The sequence below is a fragment of the Balaenoptera physalus genome (assembly GCF_965194825.1).
Source record: "Balaenoptera physalus genome assembly, chromosome: 16".
NCBI lineage: Eukaryota > Metazoa > Chordata > Mammalia > Artiodactyla > Balaenopteridae > Balaenoptera > Balaenoptera physalus.
In genome coordinates this window covers 66,127,320-66,151,463 of record NC_138898.1, presented here as the reverse complement: position 1 = coordinate 66,151,463, position 24,144 = coordinate 66,127,320, and the positions used below count along the sequence as shown (strand labels likewise).

Below are 24,144 nucleotides of genomic sequence, written 5' to 3'. Positions count from 1 at the left end.
GCTGAGGATCCTGAGGTCCAGGGACCCTCCAGGACCCTTCCTTTCCGTCAGCGTGTGGCCACTCCGGGACTAGAGCCCCATGTCTTCAGGCTCTTGCTTCTTCCAAGATACCAAAGGGCTGTGTTATCAGTAAAATTCCACCACTGCTGGCACTAGAGAACTGCCACATTCAGTTTCTTGTATGGAATTTTGGTAAAAAGAAACAATGTGTCAGAAAATAACACCTCCATTTTTAGGACATGGAAATTAAACAAAACTGTAGTCCCATCTTTGGCTGGTGCAATAAGACACAAAAATGAGGGCTCCTTCTTCCTCCTAGTTCTTGGAGCTTTTTGGATGATGCCTTCCTGGGTCAGGAGGCTTGGTTACTTCAGTGGCAGGAATGTCTGAGGAGGAGAGGGGGACTGAAGCCTTCACGGAAAGACAAAGGACTTCAGAGTTCAGGTACCTCACACCTCAGATGTTTTCTTCCCATTGACAAAGCTGGCCACACGCAGACAATTTCTTGCATTACAGAAAAGACTATTTCATGGACAGACACCACCTTTCATGGGATTTTCAGTTAAGTTTCCTCATCTGGGAACGGGGTCAGTAATAATATCGTCTCCTCCGAGAGTCCCTGTGAGGAGGAGGATGCCGAGCACACGGTCAGGCACCGAGAGTGGCACCGACGTGTGAGCCATCGCCGCCGTTATCCTCACTGGTGCCCAGCGGTGGGGACGGTGGGGGCCGCCTCCCTGGGTCCTGGACGAAGCTGTAAAGCAGCGGTGGTTTGTCTTTGATACTCGTCCAGTTCTCTGGCCTTCCCTGGGTCCCTTCCAATGTCAACAGCTCTCTCAGGCCTGCTTGCTCTTAAAATAATAACATGCTACAAAAATTCTTTCTTCCTTCATCTCTGTGCCCTGATGTTTTTGATTTAAGTACTTCACAGGAAGGTCTGAATGACTAATAGGTCTAATCTTCCTCAAGATATTTGTATCTTAAAAGAAAAAAGTGAATTGATAATTATTAGCATATGAGGAGATATTTCTTAAAGAGAAGCTTTTTAGTAAGTCTTAATCCTTTTCTACTCCTAGAAAATAGGGGCTCTCCATGGAGAAGTGCTCAGCCTACGTGTAGAAAACAGAAGTAAAGCTTCTACAGATCATGTAATCATAAACTGAGTGCATGGATCACAGAGTATCACTTTTCCCTGTCATGAGATTTTGGATCTTTAGTTTCTAGAGTTCCTTTTCTTGAGTTGACTGTAAATATTCCTTTTTCCTGAAAAGTGATTGAAATGAAGGACAAGAGTCCTTGCATTTTTATCTGTTTCCCAGAAAAGTGTACTGAGGATTTGTATCTAGAGATTTCCTCTAGTACATAATTAAAATTAGCTGTGCATGTCCTGCTATGAATTCAGTCTCAGAAGTCGTCAGAACTTACTCCTTTCTGTCCCTCCTGACTGGGGCTCAAACTTTGGAAACACGTTCCTTCTTCACAGTTATTGCTCACCAAGACCTTTTACTGTCTTTTGAAACATCTGTCACCTGTTCCTGCCTTCCCATCATCAGTGCCCTTTCAACTTCTTGCATCTACTTTATCGCAGAGTTTCCAACTGGTTTTCCTATGTCCAGGCTCCCCTCCAATACTGGTGTCAAACTGTTCTTTCATGCATTTTGATTTTACCATGTCACTGTGGCCCTCTGAAACATCCACTGTATCAGGATTAAAGTCATCCCAACTTCATGTTCCTCTAGACATTGGCTCTACTCAAATCTGTCTTCCACTTTTCTTAAAAACTAACCACATTCTTTACTCAGGCCTTGTTTCCTCACCATGTAATAAGCAGGCATTGTTTGCTCTAACTTCCTCTGTACTTGCACTCAGATCACTCCTCGTTGCTTGGAAGGCTCCTTCCCAAGTTTCAGGCCCTTTCCCATGTAAAGCTTTCCCTGACCACTGCTGCCTGCAGCTTTTGTGCTCATCCGTCCTTTTTTTTTTAACTGTTTATACCAGGTTTACACTTTTTATGCTTTTCTCATAGCATCTCATACTATTCAGGTAAAGAACAGGCAGATCTTTCCTGAATAATTGTGAAAAGTCATTTCTAACTTGAAAAGTTCAGAACCTGTTCTGGAGGACAAAAAATGGACTGGAAGGGAGGCTATTCTCACTGTGCTGACTTCAGACACTGTGTGAGCTTTGATGGTAATAAAATGAAAAGAATCACAGAGCACCAGTAAATCACAGCATCCAACCTTCAGCACCTAATGGCCCCTCGTGACAACCACGCCCACCCTGCTTCGCAGAGCCGCCCCGAGCCCAGCCCGTACTTGAGCGGCGCAGGCAGGATGGTCTGGTAGTTGTAGTGCTGCTGCTGCTGCTGGCTCAGGATCTGCAGCTGCAGGAAGAGCTGCTGCTGCTGGAGCAGCCGGGCGTAGTTGGAGTCCATGGGCGGCTCGCTCTTCTCCCCCTTCTGATCTGGCGGGATGTACTGGTGGTACTTCAGCTTCTTCACCCGGGGCTTCGGGTCCTTGCACTTTTTGCTACGGTGCTTGTCATTTGGATTCTTGGGATGGCTTTGCTATTTTCGAGAAAAAGACAGTAAGAAAATTCTAAGAGAATGCAATCCATTGTACTGTGTGCCTGACTGATTTGAAGAGAAAACGCAACGCACCTTGGAAATCAGTGTTGCTGCTCTGGAGAGCAATATACTAAATACATTTCAAGAGCTGTGAGAGCGTTCGTGCACTCCCTGTGACCAAAAACCTTGCTCCTAAGGACTTACTTCTCCTGATGCATTGGTCCCTTAGACTAAGGGCAAGATGCTCAGCTCAGCATTATCTATTCAAGTTCAACAAACATTTACTTTGGGTCTCCTGTGTAGATACTGCCTAGTACTTACATATACTATCTCCTAGTGAAATACAGGTCTCCCACTAAATATACAATAGGGAAAAGGTTAAGTATACTTCACCATAACTATGTCATATTTTATGGTCATTAAAAAAAAAATCTATGGTGAATATGTAAAAGCAGAAAAATGCTTCTAATGAGAATAAAGCAGAATATAAAGCCATGAATTTCTACAGCAAATATGCAGAAAAAAGAATACTGAGTAATGTGAATATGAAGTTTTAAAAATTTTTCAAAAATATTACATTTTTATTTTGAAAATGGGGTGTGAGACCCTGTCTTATGATTAAGAATCAGATGACTTTTCTGAGTTCTTTTTACCTCCTCCATTTATAAGTTATCAGATCACTTTCTACTTTTTTGTATTCAAATTGTAAGATAACTTCATCTGAAAAAAAAGTCCACCAACAAAACAAGACAGCACAAAACAACAAGGTATAGAAAATTATTTCTAAGATGCTTTAGGTAAAATACTCAACTTAGTAAGAAGACTTTGAGAAGTACTAAATTAAATATAGCTATCAGTGTGATCATGTTATATAAGTTCACATTCAAAGAATTAGGAAATTGCGAAAAAACCCAGAAAACAGAAATAAAGAAGAAAAGAAAAGTCACCATATTCTGTATATCAGAAATCGCCACTATTAATATTTACGTTTTAATGCTTGGCCATCTCTCTTCAGTTGAACTGGCTTCCTTGTTCAGTGACGTTCAATTTTCTGCCCACAGATGTATGTCCTCACAGCTACTCCCTCACCCCCTTTAGATCTCTGCCCAAATGTCATCTGCTTATTTGACCAGAGCACTCTATTTAAAACAGAAACGTCTCCCCTTGCCTCCATCCCCGATCTTGGCTTTATTCTTCACCACCCGGCACACTCTGTGTTTTACGTCTCACCGCCAGCTCCTAACCAAGGCGGAGGTACTGTGATGTTTTCTTCACTGCTTTATCTACTCCTCGTACCCAGAACAGCACCTGGATGGCACCTTCTGGTGCACACAGAAGGTGCTCGATAAATATCTGCTGAATTAATGAATGATAGATGTGTATGCTAATTAGAAACCACTTGAATTACAGGCACTTAAAATACACCACAATGTGAGAAAATATTCTTGTCGCTAAACAGCCTCCTGCTGCAATCTCACAATAGTAATCCATTCACTGTCATCTGCTTATTTTATCAATAATAAATTTTATTTCTAATCTTTTCAGACTGATCATAAAATGAATGGGGTGTGGGTTAAGAAGGGTTGACTCTAATTGTTATGTAATAAAACAACGGACCCAGACACAGTCAGGAAGGGGACAGAAATATAATAACCAGCATTCCTCAGACTAAATCGGCTGTTACCTGTTAGCCTGCACATGTCTGTTCTCTTAGGACTGAGGATGGGAAATAGCTTTCCTCATGGAAAAACCCCAAAGAATTGTGGTCTGTTTCCTAATGTGTACCTATCCTTTCCTCTACTGGCAGAGTTCCCAGGGTAGTCTACTCAAGCCCTCAGTCTCACATTCTTAAACAATGCCTTTTGCTCTAGAACTAAAGCCCTCCTTAAAGACAGACACTAGTGAGGAGCAGAAATTCAGAGACCAGGAGAGGCAGCGAACAAATTCTCAGTATCTGCAGGGAAAGACGGGTTGGCATTCGAACCCCCTTTGTGCTATTGGTGGGACATGCTGGGGGTCGTGGGAAGAGGAGGTAAGAGCTGATTTTATGGGCACAGTCACACTTGCCACCCTTTGGGATTTCTGGTGAAGGCGGTGAAATACACTGGTATGTGCCCTGAAGGCATGGACACCTGGGCACACGGATGAACGAAAGCGCCTTCTCTCCAGGGAGGTCAGGACAAGCACAGGTCCTGGGGACGAGGGGAGTGAGGAACACGCCCCGGGCTAGCTGCCTTCCAGGAGTGCTGCAACGGCTAACTGGGAAGGAAGGATGAAGGCCAGACTGGGATTCGGAGACGGGGTCCTTCTGGCCTCGTCACTTCCTCACTTCTTTGGGCCTCAGTCTCCTCATCTGAAAGGTGCTGAGAGGCTTAGCTAGCCCTCTGAGGTCCTTTTTTAGTTCTAAAAGTTTGAGATCTGTGTTCTGCTAGTTTTGGCAAAAGTCACATCGGAAATGGTTAAACTATTCCTCAGTTTATAACCGCCCTCCCTTTATTTACCAGTTCTAAATACACGTTAAAAAACTTAAAAAATGTGTTATATATTGAAAATTTTAATCTTCCTCAGAACTTCTAACTGAATTATTTTGACCAAGTAAAATGCATGGAACAGGGCCACAAATCTGCAGCTTATCTGAAGAACAAATCAAGCTGTATCAGGCCAAGCTGCTAAATCAAAAAAATGTATTTGCTTCTCAAAAACCTTTAACCTGTCACATATCTGCAGTACCACTGAGTTTGACCTTGTGTATAAAGCCCAAAATCATGTTACCATTACAGGCATTTGCTTGTGAGATTCATGAATCCCAAGTGCTATAGACTCCCTCTCTCTCTCTCTCTCTCTCTCTCCCTTGTTTGTTTCATCTTTGTGGCCTGGGTGGAAGCAGAATTGGGAACTGCTGATAAAATGATTCCTAAAGTCTTTCTGCACTGCTGCAGTCATTTTATACAGACTGAATTTTGTGCTGTTCTTCTGTGACCATCGAACGAGAGGTCATTTGTTGAAGGTGGTGGTGGTTTCAGTTATGAAGGCCTGGGTGAGCAAGTCCTTCTGTGGTTTTGTTTTCAAGGCTTCAGGCTAAAAGGCAGGCCGGGCAATGTGGACACAGCCTTTGTCCTCTGTGCTCATGGCTACACACCACAGTTGAAGTTAAAGACGCTCAAAGCGGCGTGCATGCAGGGTACCCACCTTCACCAGTGCTGGCCCAGGCTTTGCTGAGGACACGGTGTTGGTGGGGAGGACAGGTGCTGTGGACCGTGTTGGGGGCTGGTCTGCAGTAGGCGTTTTCAAGAATTCAGGAACTGCTGGGGACACTGAAGTAAACTGGTGGAAAAGGCAGAAAGGGGACAAGTCTGTGAAATCAATGACAGTGAAAAGAGAAAAACCAAAATTATAAGGGAATGACCTCATTTTTTAAAAAGTCCACTAGAAAAGAAACAAAAGAAAAATATAGTATTATGTCTGCGACCCAGATGGTGGAATAACATGCTTTACGTCCGTCGAGCCAATGATTTAGTCTTTGCCCCAATAGCAATGAAAAGCTAAAGCTAAATAAGGCTAGATTGACAAAACTCTAGTGTTTTCTCAGAAATATGGCCAGAACTGCCCTTTTTTGGCAGAAAAAAAGTCCAAGACTCCTGTAAAAATGATCAAAACAGTACATGGTACTTGAAAGGTTTTCTGGCCCTAAAGGTCACACTAATCTGGGCTAGTTCAGATATGATATTTAGTCTATGAATCCCCTCGACCACACCCCAGATCCACCGTCAGGAAGCCTCTGGTAAGAAAGCTTCCACTTTCCGGAGGCCCACTCCACGCATGTGTCCTTCAATGTGCTTTACAGCTTCTGTTCCCATCTCCAAACCTGACCAGCACTCTTGTCAACCATCCCATCGCCCTCCGCCCCTCCCATTTCTTGCAGCAGGAGAAAACCTGAAGAATATATTCTGATAGGATTGACCTGTGCATTGACAGTCCCCTCACACTTAAAGCAAGAAGTGAATTCGTTGCCTAGGCCAAAACAAGCAATTACTGAATCTCATTGTGGGGTCATATATTAATAAAGGAAGCATCAATAACCCAACAGACTATTCCCACTAGCAATCTTCTTTAAGTAGATTTTAAGTATTCACTTACTGGAAAGAGATAGTACTATTGTAATAAATCAGTTAAACGTTGCACTGATTGCTACTTGGACCCAACAGCCTTATCTTAAAGGAGAATGGCTTTATCATTTCCACTTCCCCGAACAACTGTCCAATTCATTATAATAATCAAAATCGGTTCTCTTGTTGAAGTATTTGGGTTTAAAAAATAGCAAACTGTATTTTCCCTCCTTAAAATAAATGACCTGAAAACTCAGAGGGCTGTTAGCAGCAAGAAATATGATGCTTGGCACATACTAGTTACTCAATAAATATTTGTTTAATGGGTGAATGGAAATTCCTGGTGGCGTTACTCACGCTGGGTCACGCCCTCCAGCCCTGCTGAGCCTGGGAGATGTGTGTGGGTGCAGTTGACTGTCCGTGCCCCTGTCGCCTCTCTCCCTGAGCTTTGTTTTCATTTTGCCACTGATTTCAGTTTTTAAGTAACTGTTAGTAAGTGTTGATGGTATAAAAGACTTGACTTTTTAAAGATGGCCACACTCAATTTCATTTTCAAACAGAAATAAAGGAGCTCCTCCACGAGTCTTGACACCTATGTTCCAAGGTGACTTCTGTCCCCAAACAGCCCCGAGACAGCCGGCTCCCCAGTGAACCTCTGAGATGTGCGGTGAACGATGACGGCCAGCTGATCCCTGCTTTAAGGGATATGGTTTTATGTTATTTGTTTTCCTTTCACTTTGTACTTTTTTTGGAAACGAGGATACTTATCTCTGGGTCAGTTTTCACGCAGGGGAAGAACATTCTTTGGCTATTAAATAGTTGGCATGTGAAGCAGAACCAGATATTTGAATTCTGAAACATATATATGTATATATTTCCTTGCAAATAAATTCTACTAACCTGGCAAGCTATTTTTACCAGCCCAGCCCCTGCTGACTGATAATGATAGTAATGATTTATTGGAGAGCAGTCTTAATAATCTGAAAAATAACCCAGGTACGTGAATGTGGTATCAGTTGTAATATTTATGAAAACGTTTGGCCTATATTTCTAGACTTTGCCTAACTGACTTCATCCTTGATTACTAATACTCCCATCTTATTAGCTTCTTTGGTATTTTAGTGTGACTCTGCTACCCAGAAAACCACAGACTTCAGCATAATACAAGAATAGCTCAACTGAGATACACTGATTGTTAACTTTACCTAATCTGAAGATAAATTCTGGTTAAAAAGGGAGAAATATCTAAACGCTTCTTTACATTTTGCTGGTCTTTTTTATGTGCCTTAGAAAGGACCGCCCCCTGCCCCCGCCCCAATCTTAGATCATATCTAAATGTTGGAATTCTAGTGGCTAGAATTACCCCCAAAGTCTAAATATTAATATTTTTGAAATGATAGTATTCCAAAAAGGACTGCAAGAATATCCAAGGCATAGAGGATACTACACTTATTTTGTTCCACAGTAAGCTGAGCAATATGTTAAAATCTTCAAAGAGTCCTTTAAATATGTTTAAATTGACACCAAGATCTAAATTCACCTTATGGACTATCGAAATTTAATCTCAAAATGATCTTTTCTCCAAAGAAACAAAAAAGCTTCAAACTGTGCTTTGTTTTACTGGATCTGATACACTGTTCTCATCATAACTTCGTCTCATGACAACAGTTCTTTGTCATCATAACACCATGAAAGGAAATGTCAGGAAAACGTTGTTTACCAGTGGATATTTATGCTTTAAATAAAACTCAAAAGAAAGCACTTCAAATTTTAAAGACTGATCTTTTTCTTATTAGAAATAATATGGAAAAGTTCTGCTACTATGGAAAAGTTCTGCTACAAAAGAAAAAAGAGCAAATGTTTAAGCTGATTAGAGTTTTATAATATTTCAGGTATCTGCACTGGCTCCTTCTGAAAAGATGATACATTTGCCAAAGACCAACCATTCTTCTCTGGTAAGTTCCTTTTTTATTAGAATTTCTTTATGCAGTCTAGAGGGATAGAAACTAGATATTTAAAAACAAAACGTTTTTGTACTGTAGATTTCAAATCTACAATAAATGTGTTTTTAATTTAGGATGTAGCAGAGATCTTAATTAAGATGGCAGTATGCAAATTAGAAATTCAAGATGCAGTTATTCGTTAAATATTTCCATATTCCAATCCTCAAATAAAATGAATGAGTTGAATACAAATCAAAAACATATGCTTTGTATATTTAGTGGATGGATATTTTATGTAAAATTCTAGCTTTGTTAAAACATATCACCTAGCATTACCGCTTGTTTCTGTAATATACAGTTATAAGTTTAAGTGTTTCATTTATAGAACAAGTAGCTGAACATTAAAATCTACTGGCATGGACTTCCCTGTGGTCCAGTGGTTAAGACTCTGCGTTTCCCATCAACAGAGGAATGGATAAAAAAGATGTAGTATACATATACAATGAAATATTACTCAGCCATAAAAAAAGGAATGAAATAATGCCATTTGCAGCAACATGGATGGACCTAGAGATTGTCATACTGGGTGAAGTAAGTCAGACAGAGAAAGACAAATACCATATGATATCACTTATATGGGGAATCTAAAAAGAAATGATACAAATGAACGCATTTACAAAAGAGAAATGGACTCACAAACTTAGAGAATGAACTTAAGGTTACCAGGGGGGAAGGGGGAAGGGTGAAGGGAAGGGATAGTTAGGGAGTTTGGGATTGACATGTACACACTGCTATGTTTAAAAAGGATAACCAACAAGGACCTACCGTATAGCACAAGGAACTCTGCTCAATGTTACGTGGCAGCCTGGATAGGAGGGGAGTCTGGGGGAGAATGTATACATGCATATGTATGGCTGAGTTGCTTTGCTATGCACCTGAAACTATCACAACATTGTTTATCGGCTATACTCCAATATAAGTTAAAAAGTTAAAAAAAAAAAAAAAAGACTGTGCTTCCAACGCAGGGGGTACAGGTTCGATCTCTGGTCGGGGAAGTTCCACATGCCGCACAGCACCACTGGCACAATAGCTAGTGGACTTTTAGTTGGTACTTGAGTACCTGATTAGTACTGAGGATCTTCATGTATCCCTCATTTAAAAAAATCGGTTATTTTTAAAAATTGTGGCAAAATGTACATAACATAAAATTTACCAATCAAACCATTTTAAAATGTATAACTGTATGTCATTACGTACATCCACATTGTTCTGCAACCATTACCACTATCCATTTCCAGAACTTCTTCATCACCCCAAACCGAAACTCTGTGCTCACTAAACAACAATATTCCATTCTCCCCTCCCTGCAGCCCCTGACAACCACTATCTACTTTCTGTATCTATGAATTTAACTACTCTAGGTACCTAATATAAGTGGAATCATATATTTTTCTTTCTGTAACTGGCTTATTTCACTTAGCATAATGTCCTCAAGGTTCATCCATGTTGTAGCTTGTGTCAGAATTCCCTTCTTTTTAAGGCTGAATAATACTCTGCTGCATGTGAACCACATTTTGTTTATCCATTCATTTGTCAATGGACACATGGGTTACTTCTACCTTTTGGCTATTAAATAATAGCCAAATAGTAAATAATGCTGCTATGAGCATGGGTGTACAAACTGCTGTTCAAGTCCCTGCTTTCAGTTCTTCTGGCCATAAACCCAGAAGTGGAATTGTTGGATCATATGGTAATTCTATTTTTAACTTTTTGAGGAACTACCATACCATTTTCTATAGTGGTTTGCACCATTTATTTCACAATTCCACCAACAGTGCACAGGGGTTCCAATTTTTCCAGATCCTTGCTGAGAACTTAATTTCTATTCTTTTTGATATTCTAACGGTATGAGGTGATATCTCATTGTGGCTTTGATTTGCATTTCTATAGTGATTGTTTCTGTAATTCTTCTGTAATTTCTGAGAAATCCACTGATATTCTTACTGGGAGATTTCCTCTTATATGTGATAAGTGACTTTCCTTGCTGCTTTCAAGATTCTGTCTTTGACTTTTGACAATTTGATTTTTATGTGTCTCAGTGTGGATCTCTTTGAGTTTATTCTCTTTGGCATTCATTGAGCTCCTTGGATTTGTATATCCATGTCCTGCCCCAAATTTGCAAAACTTTGGGTCATTATTTCTTCAATTAATTTCTCTGCCCTTTCTCTCTCTTCTCCTCTCGGACTCCCATAATGCCCATATTGGTCTGCTTGATGGCATCCCATAAGTCTCTTAGGCTCTGTTCACTTTTCTTCATTCTTTTTGTCCTCAGACTCAATAATTTCAAATGACCTGTCTTCAAGTTTGCTGATATTTTTTGCTGTCTGAGTCTGCTGCTGAAGCCCTCTAATGGATTTTTCAATTCAATTAGTGTATTTTTCAGCTCCATAATTAAAAAATAATAATTTCTGTTGATATTCTCATTTTGTTCATATATTGTTTCCCTGATTTCCTTTAGTTCATTGCTTGTGTTTTCCTTTAGCTTTTTGAGCATATTTAAGACAGTTAAAGTCTTTGTTTAGGAAGTCTGATGTGTGTGTTTCTTCAGGGATAGTTTCTGAAGATTATTTTGTTGCTTTGAATGGGCCGTATTTCCCTGTTTTTTGTATGCCTTTTTGGTTTTTGGTGGTGGTGGGGCGTTGTATCTTTGGTTTAAAATTGGGCATGTGAAGAAACATCCACCTCTCCCAATCTTTGCAGACTGTTGTTGAAGACCTTCACTAATTTTATGGGCCTCTGGGCCTTGGGATTAACTCTGGGTGGAGGCTTAAGGTTTTGTCAAGTCTTTTCTGAGCATGTGTCCTGTCTGGGCCTAAGTGCATGTTTTTTTTGCTTGGTTCTGTTTATTAAATTTAAAAATTTCCCCTCATGCATGGCTGCTTTTAAATGTCTTAATTTCCCAGAGTCTCACCCTAGCTTCTTCTCAGGGCCTTAAAGAGTTCTGCTGCATTCTTTGGCCTGCAATCTACTGCCCTCAGGTGTCTGGGTCTGCAAGTCCTCTACAATTTTCACATGATGTGGCTCCTGCCACTACCTTCTACAGCTTCTGCTAGGCTGAGATCCAAACTATTCACTTTCCCCCATCTGAGTTCTGAGTCAAACAAGTCAGAAATTAGTCCCTTGGCCAGCCCACAACAGGCCAGAATACTGCAAACAAATTCTGCTCTACTCCTTCCATCCTGAGGGAGGGAACTGGGTATTGGGCCACTTCCTCTGACTATGCCATGCTGGGAAGGGTGTGGGCAAGGGTGAGTGAAAACACCATGACGTTTTCTACATTTTTGAATGTGGCTTTTTCTTGATTGGGTGTTTGGTTGGTGTAGATATCTGACTGGTTTTCAGAGCTCTTATAAAGTTATTCTAGTCAGTCTGTAGTTTATTTAATGCTTCTGTGAGAGAATGAGGGCCTGGACCTTCCTATTCTGCTGTATTGTTTATGTGCAGTATCTTTTATAGTAAGACAGTGTCAAGTATGCAAATACATGCACAAAAATCTCAATGTGAGCCTATTTATTTAGTACTTCTAATTTTTAGTAGTTCAATTATAACCAATACTACGACTATTAAAATAATTCCACACAGCAGAAGGATGATTAGTCAGAGTATCACCAACTAATCATTAATGAATTTGTTACTTTTGGTGGTAACTTCATAACATAAAAATTTCATTAGTACTTTAGGATCAACTTTGGAAAACCTAGAGCCAATGTCCACCTTATTTAAATACAGTCCTCTTTATAAAGTTGTCACATATTATTTATTATAGTCTCCAGAATCATGTAGAATGTCTATTACAACCTTTGTATGACCATGTTGGTGATTCACAAGTTAGTTAAAGTGACCATTAGGGGCCAGAATGTGGAAGCATAATAAATATTAAAATTACTGTTATTCATTTTTGGTAAGTGAATGATGTTACTTGAGTAGACTATATAGTAGAGAAAAAAATGTTATGTATGTTATTTCTTGGGTAATACAAATACCAGTTGTCACTACGAGTCATAACAGGATGAAACAGGATGATGTGCTGGAAAATAGTCTTAAGAAGAATCTCACACTGTTGGCCTAATAAGAACAAAGTCATTAGTTCAAATCCCCTGCAGGCCAGAGAGATGCTTTTTCATGATATCTGCCCCCAGATAATACATATAAAGTAAGTCGTCCAGTGCCTGAACAACACTGAAGTAAGTGTAACGGCCAGCAGATGTTGGCCATTGTTTATCATCATCTCAGTTATATTCAATAAAGATTTATTTATTAATATATAAATAGGAAAGGCCTATTCTGCATAATGCACCATTTTTGGCACTTTTCTGTTGCTCACAGGAGAACTGAGTTAAGAATTGGGATGGAACACAGCTTCACAGTTAATGTTGAAAACCAGCTCAAAAATCTATTAATAGTGGCAGACTCCTCTTGATATATAAGTTATAAAAAGCATAACTGAAGGGGTAATCATAGGAATTACAGTCAATATCTTTGATGTCCTATTCAGGCCTTTACTGATAAGTGTTTGCAATAAAAGTCTAATTTTGATTATTTAGTATATATGTACACGGCTTACATACTAGACCTTGCTCATTCTCTTTGTTAGCTTAAACCTAAAATTTCTCTATTATTTGGCAAAAGGTCATCTACCTGTAAGTTACTTGAAACAATGGTAAAAAATAGTTTGCCAAATTCTCCTAAGCTTGTCTTCCTGAAAATACACAGAGTAAGTGTCCAAGAAGGTTCCTTTCAGTACTACTTTGAATTTGAAAATGAACACAGATCCTGTCAGATCATACTTACAGTTAAACATCTGGGTGTTTACAATAAATGATTAATTAAATGACTTAAGAAATCATTGAGAGAAAAAAAGTCCTCAGATTAAAAGGACCAGTGTCACAGCTTGTGGTACCCATGTGTGGCTTGCTGGTCTTAATTTTCTACAGCTTTCCATTGTTCAAGAGTTGCTTCAGCATAAAAATAAATTGAGCTCCAATATGTGATGTGTGTTTCATTAATATTTTGGCAAATTCCTTTCCAGCTGTACTTTGATCAGAATTGAAAAGACAAGAGGAAAGTCCAAGGAAAAGCAGTTTTAGTCTCTTACAGACCACAAAGAAGTAATAGATATTTCAAAGAATTTACATTTTGAAGGAAGGTCCTGGTTGTGTATTACACTGTTCACATTGTGAGGTCATTAGCTTTTTAGCACTGGGATTGTAAAACAAGTGCCTGAAAAATCTGTTTTCTGCCTAGATATTATGTGTTAAAATTTTTATTTTTGGTAGGCAATGTTTCTTTTATTTGAACACTTTCCTGTAGGACTTAAACTTCTGGTATCTATCTGTGTGTTCTGAAAAAGAATTAAGGAGACTATATGTCATAAGACATTTTGGAATAAAGCAAGGCATATGGAAATCTTGAGCCTAATTTTCTCCCAACTAATTATCTGTAAGTATAACTTTTAAAGAACCTAGAAGAAATTCCCTGAATTGGTCTTGAACATTACAGTAGGCCAAGTATGAAAATAACTGAACAGGAAAATTAGAAAAATGTGTTTAAGCCATAGGATTAAATGCGCAGCATAAAATGATGATTAATCACCATATGAAAAAACTTGGTTCAGGTAAACAAGAAGCAAAGTGAAATTTATGTCAGAGCCACTCCAAAGTGTGGTCTGTGGACCTTTGTTACCTGCCAGTGACAAGGACAGGAAGTCTTAGGAAAGTTGATGTCATCCCACTACTTTTATTTTATTTTACAAGAGGATCAGTCCACAATGCATTGGAAATTAAACTATATAAAAAACAAACATATTGGGACTTCCCTGGTGGCACAGTGGTTAAGAATCCGCCTGCCAATGCAGGGGACACGAGTTCTATCCCTGGTCCGGGAAGATCCCACGGGCCGCAGAGCAACTAAGCCCGTGCGCCACAACTACTGAGCCTGTCCACTAGAGCCCGCGAGCCACCAACTACTGAGCCCGTGCCCCACAACTACTGAAGCCCTTGCGCCTAGAGCCCGTGCTCCGCAACAAGAGAAGCCACTGCAATGAGAAGCCCGTGCACCGCAATGAAGAGTAGACCCCGCTCGCCGCAACTAGAGAAAGCCTGCATGCAGCAACAAAGACCCAACGCAGCCAAAAATAAAATAAATTAAAAAAAAAGAAAATGATTTAAGAATGTGATTAACATACAGCCAAGTTCACGATATGTTAAGAATACAGTTTAGTAGTGTTTACAGCAGAATTTCAAATTGTAAAAATAAAATATAAAAGGAATATACGTATACTTAGGAAAGTTTGTAAGAGGAGTTACGGGTGATTTAAACAAAACAAAACAAGACAAACATATTATTCCTTCACTACAGGCAGTTTGAGGACCACTGGTCTACAGTAACTAAATTCACCATCAAACTCGTATACTGACTTTCCATTTTAAAGATTAAAAACTAAGAATATCAAAGAACACCCAAAACACAAGATGTTTATGTTGCTCTTTTAAAATGAGGGGCTGTCCCTTCCCTCTGTAAACTTGATGTCCAATGAGAAGGAATGTTTTCAGGTACTTTCCCTTTAACTCCATATGTGAAAGTAATTATATTTAGGGAGATAAATATATTTTACATATATATCAAGTGAGGTGCCTGGACAAACACTAGATAACAGTGAATATAATTAAAGTATAAAATTTGCCAAAACAAAACCCAATTATCACTTCTAGACACAAAAATCCCAAAGACTTTACAGGCATCATAAAGTTGGCCTCTGCAGTTGATTAAGCAAACAGAAACAAAACAAATACCTACAACATAACTTGCGATCTGACATCAATATAGCACAGTTAACATGGAGATGCTTTTTTAATTGCACAAATAAAAGTATAATATTAAGAATCTTTGTCAGAGTCCTTACTTATAAATACTAAAACACAATCGAAAGGAATTTTGTAAAGGACACAATTTAAGAAGGTTTCAAGATATACGGTGCAGGAAATGTGTAATGGGTAAAGGTGCAGTAAGCCAGCCCTGATTCTAGGTTCTTTCACCTGAACGTGTAAGTAGGGAGTGCACCATTCTCTAAAGTGGGTCTTTTCCCAAAGGCACTATTGACAGATAAAAAGCAGACTATTAATGGTCTGTGTGTAACAGGCAGAAGTGGCATTGCAGCAACACTAAAGAGTGTCATAAAAACTAATGTTTAAGTTCATGGATGACCTGAGGCTTAGTGTGTGCTGCACTGGCAATAAATAGGCTGTATTTATTCTTCAAGAAACACTGCTATTCCTTTTTTCCTTCAAGGAATTCTGGAATGTCATCCCACTGACATTGGGTGGGACATGAGGTGGGACAGCCTCCGGTTAAAGTTTCTCACTTACAAACTTAGCTGGAGACCAAGTTTCAAGACCAAAGCTAAGAAGCTAATAGTACAAGCAATGCAGGGAAAAGGAGAATGATAGTCTCTTATACAGGTGGAACTGTCATGAAGCCATTACCAGGTAGATGGCTGAGGTGACAAAAATTCTCTATTACTAAAAAGCTAAGGCCATGCTAATAGCTGTCTGATGTCCTGACCTACTCAGACAGAAACAGAACAAACAACCCAAATGGATAAGTAGAACTGTTTTCTAATGGTATGTACTTACATATTTGACATTCTTTTTAGCCCTATTTTTAAAGCTCAAAACCAGGGTGCAGCAAATACGGTGAGAACAGTAGGGGCTGGTCTCCCTTCTCTCCGTTCCTGCCTGCTTAGACCTCAGACCATGGGCTGGTCACTGACCCTCAGCGTTCCTCCAGGCCAGGTTCCAGCGAAGCTGAGGGGCCAGTCACACTTGCCCTGTAAACTCTGACAGGAGAATATGAAGTGTAGCTACACACACTACCTCTTGTGACTCCAAGAGGGAGAGGCTCTACTCGCAAATGAGAGAACACAAACACTGCTGCTACAAGCCGGCATCAGTGCTCATGGTGCTGAATGCAATTCAACATTTATTGAGCACTCTTTCTGTACCCGGCCCTGTGCTAGGTGTTAAAGATAACCCCCCCTCCCCCGCCCCCCTATTTCAGATCATGGTGATAAGTGCAATGAAGAAGATAACGCTGAAAGACACAGTCCCTAACAAATAGATATTCATGAATGAGAAGAAATGCCATAAGAAAATGTGCAAACATTTTTAATCCCCAAACTTCCATATTTCTCTGAACCCAGGCCTCCCCCCGTGAAAGGGTTAAGGCAGGTAATTGCTAAATTCCTTTCCAATTCAAAAATTCTACGATGCTGGGCTTTAACAAGAACATTTTCTACTGAACGTGACCAATCCCATTAAGTAGTTCAATAGTTTTGACCTTAATATAACTAAATACTATTAAAATTTCAGTAAGGTAAAAACACCATAAAGAGAGAGAAAAAAACAACAGATTATGTGCAGTACAGAGTTCTTATAAAACCAACAGAAACACTAACACTCAGTGAAAAATAAGAAATGTAAATTTCCAATGCAATTATCAAAAAATATTAGATCTTTTGCATGCACTAGATTCTAAGTTTCTGACACATAATAGGTGCTTGATAAATATTTGTTGAACAAATGAATTCAATCTAACCAAAATCAAGGGGCCAATTAAAACATTCAAATCTCCAGTGTGCAAGGTTTAAAGTAATGATATTACCTACTTGTGACAAAGACATAGTGATGGTGCAATAAAGACTGTATTACTTTCCTGGAAGGCAGCTGAGTGCCTACCTTTTGCTTAACAAAAGATTGAAATCCATTTCATTATCTAGTAATTATTCAAAGAAATAATTAGACAAATGCCCAACAATGTATGTATTAAAAAACCAGCATGTAGCAAGAATGTGAGAATACAACAGGGGCACTTGTGTGTGTAAGAATGAAAAACAGGAAACAACTCTAGGTAACCAATAACAGGTAATAGGTTAAAAGAGATACAGTGTATCGGTTCAATTAAATACTGAGGTATAAAAGCAAGGAACACATACAGTTACCATATGACACAGCAATTCCACTCCAAGGTATATATCCAAGAGAAGTGAAAATATATGTTCACATAAAAACTTGTCCACAAGTGTTCATAGCACCATTATTCATAATAGCAAATGTTCACTAGCTGATGAATAAACAAAATGTGGTATATCAACACAATGGAATATTACTCAGCCATAACAAGGGATGATGTACTGATACATGCTACAACATGAATGAACCTTAAAAGCATTACACTAAGTGAAAGAAGCCAGTCACAAAAGGCCGGATATTGTATGATTCCATTTATATAAAATATCCGGAATAGGTAAATCCAGAGACAGAAAGTGGACTCCTGGTTACTTAGGGCTGAGTGGAGGAGATAACAGGGAGTGACTGCTGAGGGGTATGGGCTTCTTTTGGGGAAGATGAAAGTGTTCTGGAATCAGATAATGGTGAGAGTTGCACAAGTCTGTGAATATACTAGTAAGCAATGAATTATACACTTTAAAAGGGTGAATTTTCCCAGTGCCATTTTTTTTTTTTTTACAGAAATAGAAAAATCCATCTTAACATTAATACGGAATCTCAAGGGACCCCAAGTAGCCAAAACAGTCTTGAAAAAGAAGAACAGAAGTTGGAGATCTCACACTTCCTGATTTCAAAATTTACTATGAAGCTACAGTAATCAAAACATTGTGGTACTGACATAAAGACAGAGATATAGGCCAATGCAATAGAATAGAAAGCCCATAAATAAATTCCTTTGTATATGACCAGATGATCTTTGACAAGAGTGCCAAGACCATTCAGTGGGGGAAAGGACAGTCTTTTCAACAAATGGTGTTGGGAAAACTGGATATACACATGCAAAAGAATGAAGTTGAATCCTTAGCTTATACCATATTACAAAAATTAAAACCAATTAAAGACCTAAATATAAAACCCCAATCCATGAAAATCCTAGAAGAAAACAGGATCCAGTCAATCCAAAACAATCCAATTCATGACATTGGATTTGGCAGTGATTTCTTAGTATGACACCAAAAGCACAGGCAACAAAACCAAAAATACACAAGTGGGAGTAGATCAAACTTAAAAACTTCTGTTCATTAAAGGTTACTATCAACAGAGTGAAAAGGTGACACATGGAATGGGAGAAAGTATTTTCAAATTATATATCTGATAAGGGGTTAATATCTAGAACATATAAAGAACTCCTACAACTCAACAGAAAAACAAATGACCTGATTTTAAAGAGGGCAAAAGATCTGAATAGACATTTCTCCAAAGATGATATACAAATGGCCAACAAGCATATGAAAAGATGCTCAACATCACTAATGATTACAGAAATGCAAATCAAAACCACAGGTGAACATACTCAATATCTTGTAATACTACAATGGAAAAGAATCTAAAAAAATATATAAGTATATATACACACATATATATTTATATGTATAACTGAATCATTTTGCTGTGCACTTGAAACTAACACAACATTGTAACTTCACTATACTTCAATTAAAAAAAAAACACAGTGAGATCACTTCACACCACTTGAATAGCTACTATCAAAAGAACAGAAATTAACAAGTGTTGGTGAAGATGTGGAGAAATAGGAACACTTGTGCACTGTTGGTGGGAGGGTGAAATGTTGCAATCAGTATGGAGGTTCCTTACAAATTAAAAATAGAACTACCATATGATCCAACAATCCCATTTCTGGATATATGCCCAAAAGCACTAAAAGCAGGGTCTCGAAGAGATATTTCCACATTCATGTACTCATCATTATTCACAATAGCCAAGAGATGGAAGCAACACAATGTCCACTGATGAATGGATAAATAAAATGTGGAATATCCATAAAATGGAATATTATTCAGTCTTAAAACTGAAAGAAATCCTGTCACATGCTACAACATGAATGAACCTTGAGGACATTGTTAAATGATATAAGCCAGTCACAAAGACAAATACTGTATGATTCCATTTATATGAGACATTCAAAGTAGTCAAATTCATCGAGACAGAAATAGAATGGTGGTTAGCAGGCCTGGGGGAATGGGGAGTTGTTGTTTAATGGGTTTAAGTTTCAGTTTTGTAAGACGAAAAAGTTCTGGAGATCTGTTGCACAACAATGTGAATATATGTACCACTACAGAACTGTACACTTAAAGTGGTTAAGATGGTTAGAAAAAGGGTGGATTTTATGTGAGTTATGTGAGTTACATCTCAAAGAAAAGTTATATGAAAAAATTTTTAAATGAGTTATAAAACTGTAAAATAAAAATATGTATATAGAACAGAAATAATGTAAGAATCCATTGAAAACGTTAATAGTTGGATTACACGTGACAAACCTATATTTTTCTTCACTTTCAGACTTTTCCTCTGGTGAAAACGTATTACGTTGATATGTAAAAAACAAGGCACTTTCTCTGTTGAGGGGTAAAAACAAGAAAGGTGATACCTGGGCTGGAGTGTTTGTAGTCACAGGAGATGGCGATTCACTAACTTTTGGCTCACTTGGGGACGCGGCTGACCCCTGCGACTCCTGGCTGGCTGGCTGGTCTGGAGACAGAGCATCACTGCTGTCTTCATCAAATGAGAAATCGCCCTGAGTTTGGGGATAGTCCTCCTTCCCAACACCTAAAGAAAGAAATGATTCTTAATCTATCTTGGCCTTGGACTACCAAGGTTAAAATGAAAAAGGAGAAATATTATTCATTATAAGGACTTAAGAAGCTGGTTAAAAACAAAACTGAACATAATGTACTTCCCCATGGAAGAACACACCACTATCTAAGATGAAAAATTGGGGAAAAAAACCCAACCTGAATCAGATCAAGTCTTTGGATCCAAATACTAGTTACAGGAAGTACAGGAGACAAGAAAGTTTTTAATGACACCTAGGGATGCAAATGCATTCAGAAAAATCTAGTAATGTGGAAACGCTAGAGGATAAAAGCCTGTTCATCAACAAATAAAAAGTAAGGAAAGAAAGGAGGAGGAAGACCCACCCAGGAGACTGACTTAAGAGATACATCAGCTAAAGGCAATGTGTGGACCTTGTTCGGATCCAACTTGGATCCAACATTTGGAATCCAACTGTTAAAAAACATTATAAGGCAAAATGGGGCTCTGACTGGGTATCTGTTGATAAGTCCCACTTCACAGAGCAGCCTTGCTGTACTGACATCTTACCTTTTGGGGCCCATTTCCTCGGAATTGAATGGAATCATAGTGAATTGTACTACTTAGAATTACTGACTACAGACTACCTAAGATTTAAATTCATACTAAGGCAAAATATGAAGTCCCCCTGAGTAATGGAAACTATAATAGTTTTTTAAGTAGGATATTAACTTTTCAAAATTGCTTGCTGAAAAAGTGGCATTATTCTGGAAAAAATTTTTTTTCTGCTGAAGTTTATGCCAGAAAAAAACGGTAAACATTAGTAACTAAGTATGATAAGACTGTGATAAAATGGGCAGATTCTACCATTCTTAATGAATACATCTATACGCATCGGCTATTCACCTTGCTGAACTAAGACTGAACAAACTTTTTATCTTTCCTACAAGTAAACTGAACTAAAATAATGAAAAATCTGTAAAAATCTTAAAACAACAGAAACTAAACATAATACAATAAGTTTAACTTAGAAAACATGGTAACAAAATGAGAACTTAAAGACTTAAACATTGTAAAGCAACTATACCCTAATTTAAAAAAAAAAGACAGACAGACTTAAACCTCAGATGTAACAAGAGGAATCTCTGTGTTAACTGGTAAAAGATGCTTGTCTTGTAATACATAATATAATAACACTAACAGTAATAATGGGAATCAGTGCAAATGTTAATCAATTTCTAATTTACCCAGAAAACAATAGTCATGATTAGTGCTGGCTTTTTAAATTAAATTTTTCTTATCTAAAACTTCCAAGTTTCTTTTTCTCCCAGAAAATAGTAAAATTTTAGAGTCTTGCCTATAATTGCTTCCTTAACACTGGAGTCTACAGGAAGGATGTTTTTCTCTACCAGCTCCATAGGACCAGGTCTTTGAGCAATCTTTTCATTCAGATCATCAGCTAGTCGAGCTCTTTTCAACTTCATCTGAGTAGCCTGCAGGGATGGCTCTGCAAATGTTTCTAAAACAGGAAACACAGTTTTAACCATTACTTGAATTACTGTTTCTATTCCATAATGTTATTTCAGGCCAACTAATTTAAACTCGTAAAAACAGACTTATGTGTTCCTAACATATTTATGGAGAGACAATGACTGTTTAAGAATGCTCCTGTATACAATTTACATTTTTAGTCCTAGATAGCTTTATACCGTCTATACAATGTGGATGTCCTTAGACTCAAATTAATATGAACTCAAGCCAAAAATGGGGTCCTGCTATTGCTCATTTATGGCAGGAGAGTCAAATTCATATTTATTAGGCATTGGGGATACAGAGGGTGAACAAGAGAGATGTGGTTCATGGCTCAAGAAGTTTGCAGTTTTAGATTTGGCTTCATTGGAAAGTCAATTCGTAGAAGGGGAGAAACTGTTATCTCAGGATATAAGCTTCTCTGCAGGAGTCAGTGGGAAGAGCTACAAATCATATCCTTAGATCGATCCATGTGCCTCTCAGTCCTTGATCATAATTAAGAATTTGGGTTTACTTCTGAATACATAACCTTGGGACATTCAATTACACAGTAATTAATAGTCATATAGAAGCATCAACTCATCTACCCACATATGCATAAAGTTGTATAACAGATGTGAAACTACTATAAATATCGTAACTCATTCATTAGCATAATTCTGTCAATTACTTGTGTTTCTGGTAACTCTCATTATTTTATTACATTGTTCTAAATAATGTTTATGATTGATTAAAGATAATGATGAGGTGTTAACCCAGTACTGAGTTGAAAGTTGCTTGCCCCTTAAATTATTCAGTATAAGGTCTTTTAATGAAATTCCCTGTAAGTAACCTCAGGATTATCTGATGTCCTTCATTCTGTAAGTTAGATGGCCTGGCTGAGGCCCAAAGAGCACTGAGACCCCAGGGCCAATAAACTACCCTCCAGCACAGCTGATCACTTGTCTTTCTACCGGTTAAGTTATGGGCTTACCAAGTATCAATCTTGATTGTCTACAAAATAGTTCACCACTATTGTGACTGCTATTGTCAATAAATAATTTAACCAGATGTTATGGGGAAATCATAAACTTCAAAAATAAAATGATTATTTCTTGGAAACCTGAGTTAAATGCTTTGGAATGACTTGATAAAGGTAAGCCATTAAAAAAAAAATCACTGTCACATTACTTAGGGCAACTAACAATGGTAAAAGATTTGGGGAAAAATGATAAAATCTAGGATTTTTAAACTCAGATTGCTTTTCAACCGTCTTTGAGTTTTGTTCCACCATGAATGGAAATTGTAGATGATGTACAATGGCTACGCTTTATACAAGAAAGATGTGAGCTCCATTCGTTAAAGCCTTCCCCACACGTGAAGGTCCTACCCCTAAGTTGGAATACTGGCAAATAAATTCATGTTTCTATAAGTTAAAATAACATGTATGCCCATCTCATTTTTATAATTTTCCTGTATAAACAACTCTGGCCCCAATCTTATCAGACAGAACCCTTCTAGCCACACAGGAAGATGATAGGTGGGGGGAAGTAGATCGTGCAAATCACTTTTAGGTTGATGTTTAAAAGCTTTTAAGATCTAGGCAGGAGAGTCTTCTGCCTTTTCCTCTCTTCCACTGACATTATCCAAGTGATATCAGGAATGTTTGGGAAGAAAATATTCCAAAAGTAAATAATTAGAGGCTGGCATTTTGGTATGCTTCTGTTCCTGGTCTGATTGCTTCATCACCTCCGTGAGGCCGAGGCTGGGTTTCGGCTGCTGAACTTCAGGAAATAATTTAGACTTTTGCCTGCCAAACATCCAATTCAATCAAAATTGGGATAATGTTATAATAAGTTGGGGGTGGTTTTAAGGTATTTTTGAAATTATAGATGAGACATTCTTTCTTACTTCAAAAGTCTCTACTTTAGAAGAGATGTCCTAAAAACATCACTTATGGTTCATTCATATACATAGTTAGGTTTTTAAATGCTGAGTAGTCTCTTTTTGGAAAAAGCAGATATGATTCCTTTTGATAGTTAAATGTATTTGCCTTAGTTTTAATTATATTAATAAAGCCTGTTACAGTTAGAAGGCAAGTTGAAACAGACACCATCGTTCCTACAAAAATGTTCCTTATAGGTCAAGATACTTTGAGGCACAGAAGGAGCCATTTACTAAGTTACTTACCAGCAAATATGCCTCTCTGAAGATTCACTTATCCCTGACAGCTGGTAGCTGCTCCTACCCTACCACTGGAGTTCTGAAAAAGCTTTTTTAGTCCAGGAGACTTCTGAGAAGTTCACAACCCAAAGTAGACAGGAACAGACCTCTCACCTCCCATC

General features: G+C 38.3%; 1 protein-coding gene across 16 annotated transcripts in view; it reads right to left on the bottom strand.

The window, feature by feature from the left end:
• The window catches only part of MRTFB (myocardin related transcription factor B), a 258,022-nt gene that overhangs the window by 23,909 nt on the left and 209,969 nt on the right, over positions 1–24,144 (bottom strand). For all 16 annotated transcript variants that reach the window (XR_014254723.1, XR_014254724.1, XR_014254725.1 and 13 more), the window contains 4 exons: positions 21,648–21,809; positions 20,127–20,305; positions 5,756–5,890; positions 2,316–2,566 (listed from right to left, as the gene is read on the bottom strand). Coding sequence is in view for 13 of the 16 variants with exons in the window: in XM_082429618.1 (XP_082285744.1) it covers positions 2,316–2,566; positions 5,756–5,890; positions 20,127–20,305; positions 21,648–21,809 (727 nt within the window). In the remaining 3 variants the exon portion in view is untranslated. The remainder of the gene's footprint in view (positions 1–2,315; positions 2,567–5,755; positions 5,891–20,126; positions 20,306–21,647; positions 21,810–24,144) is intronic.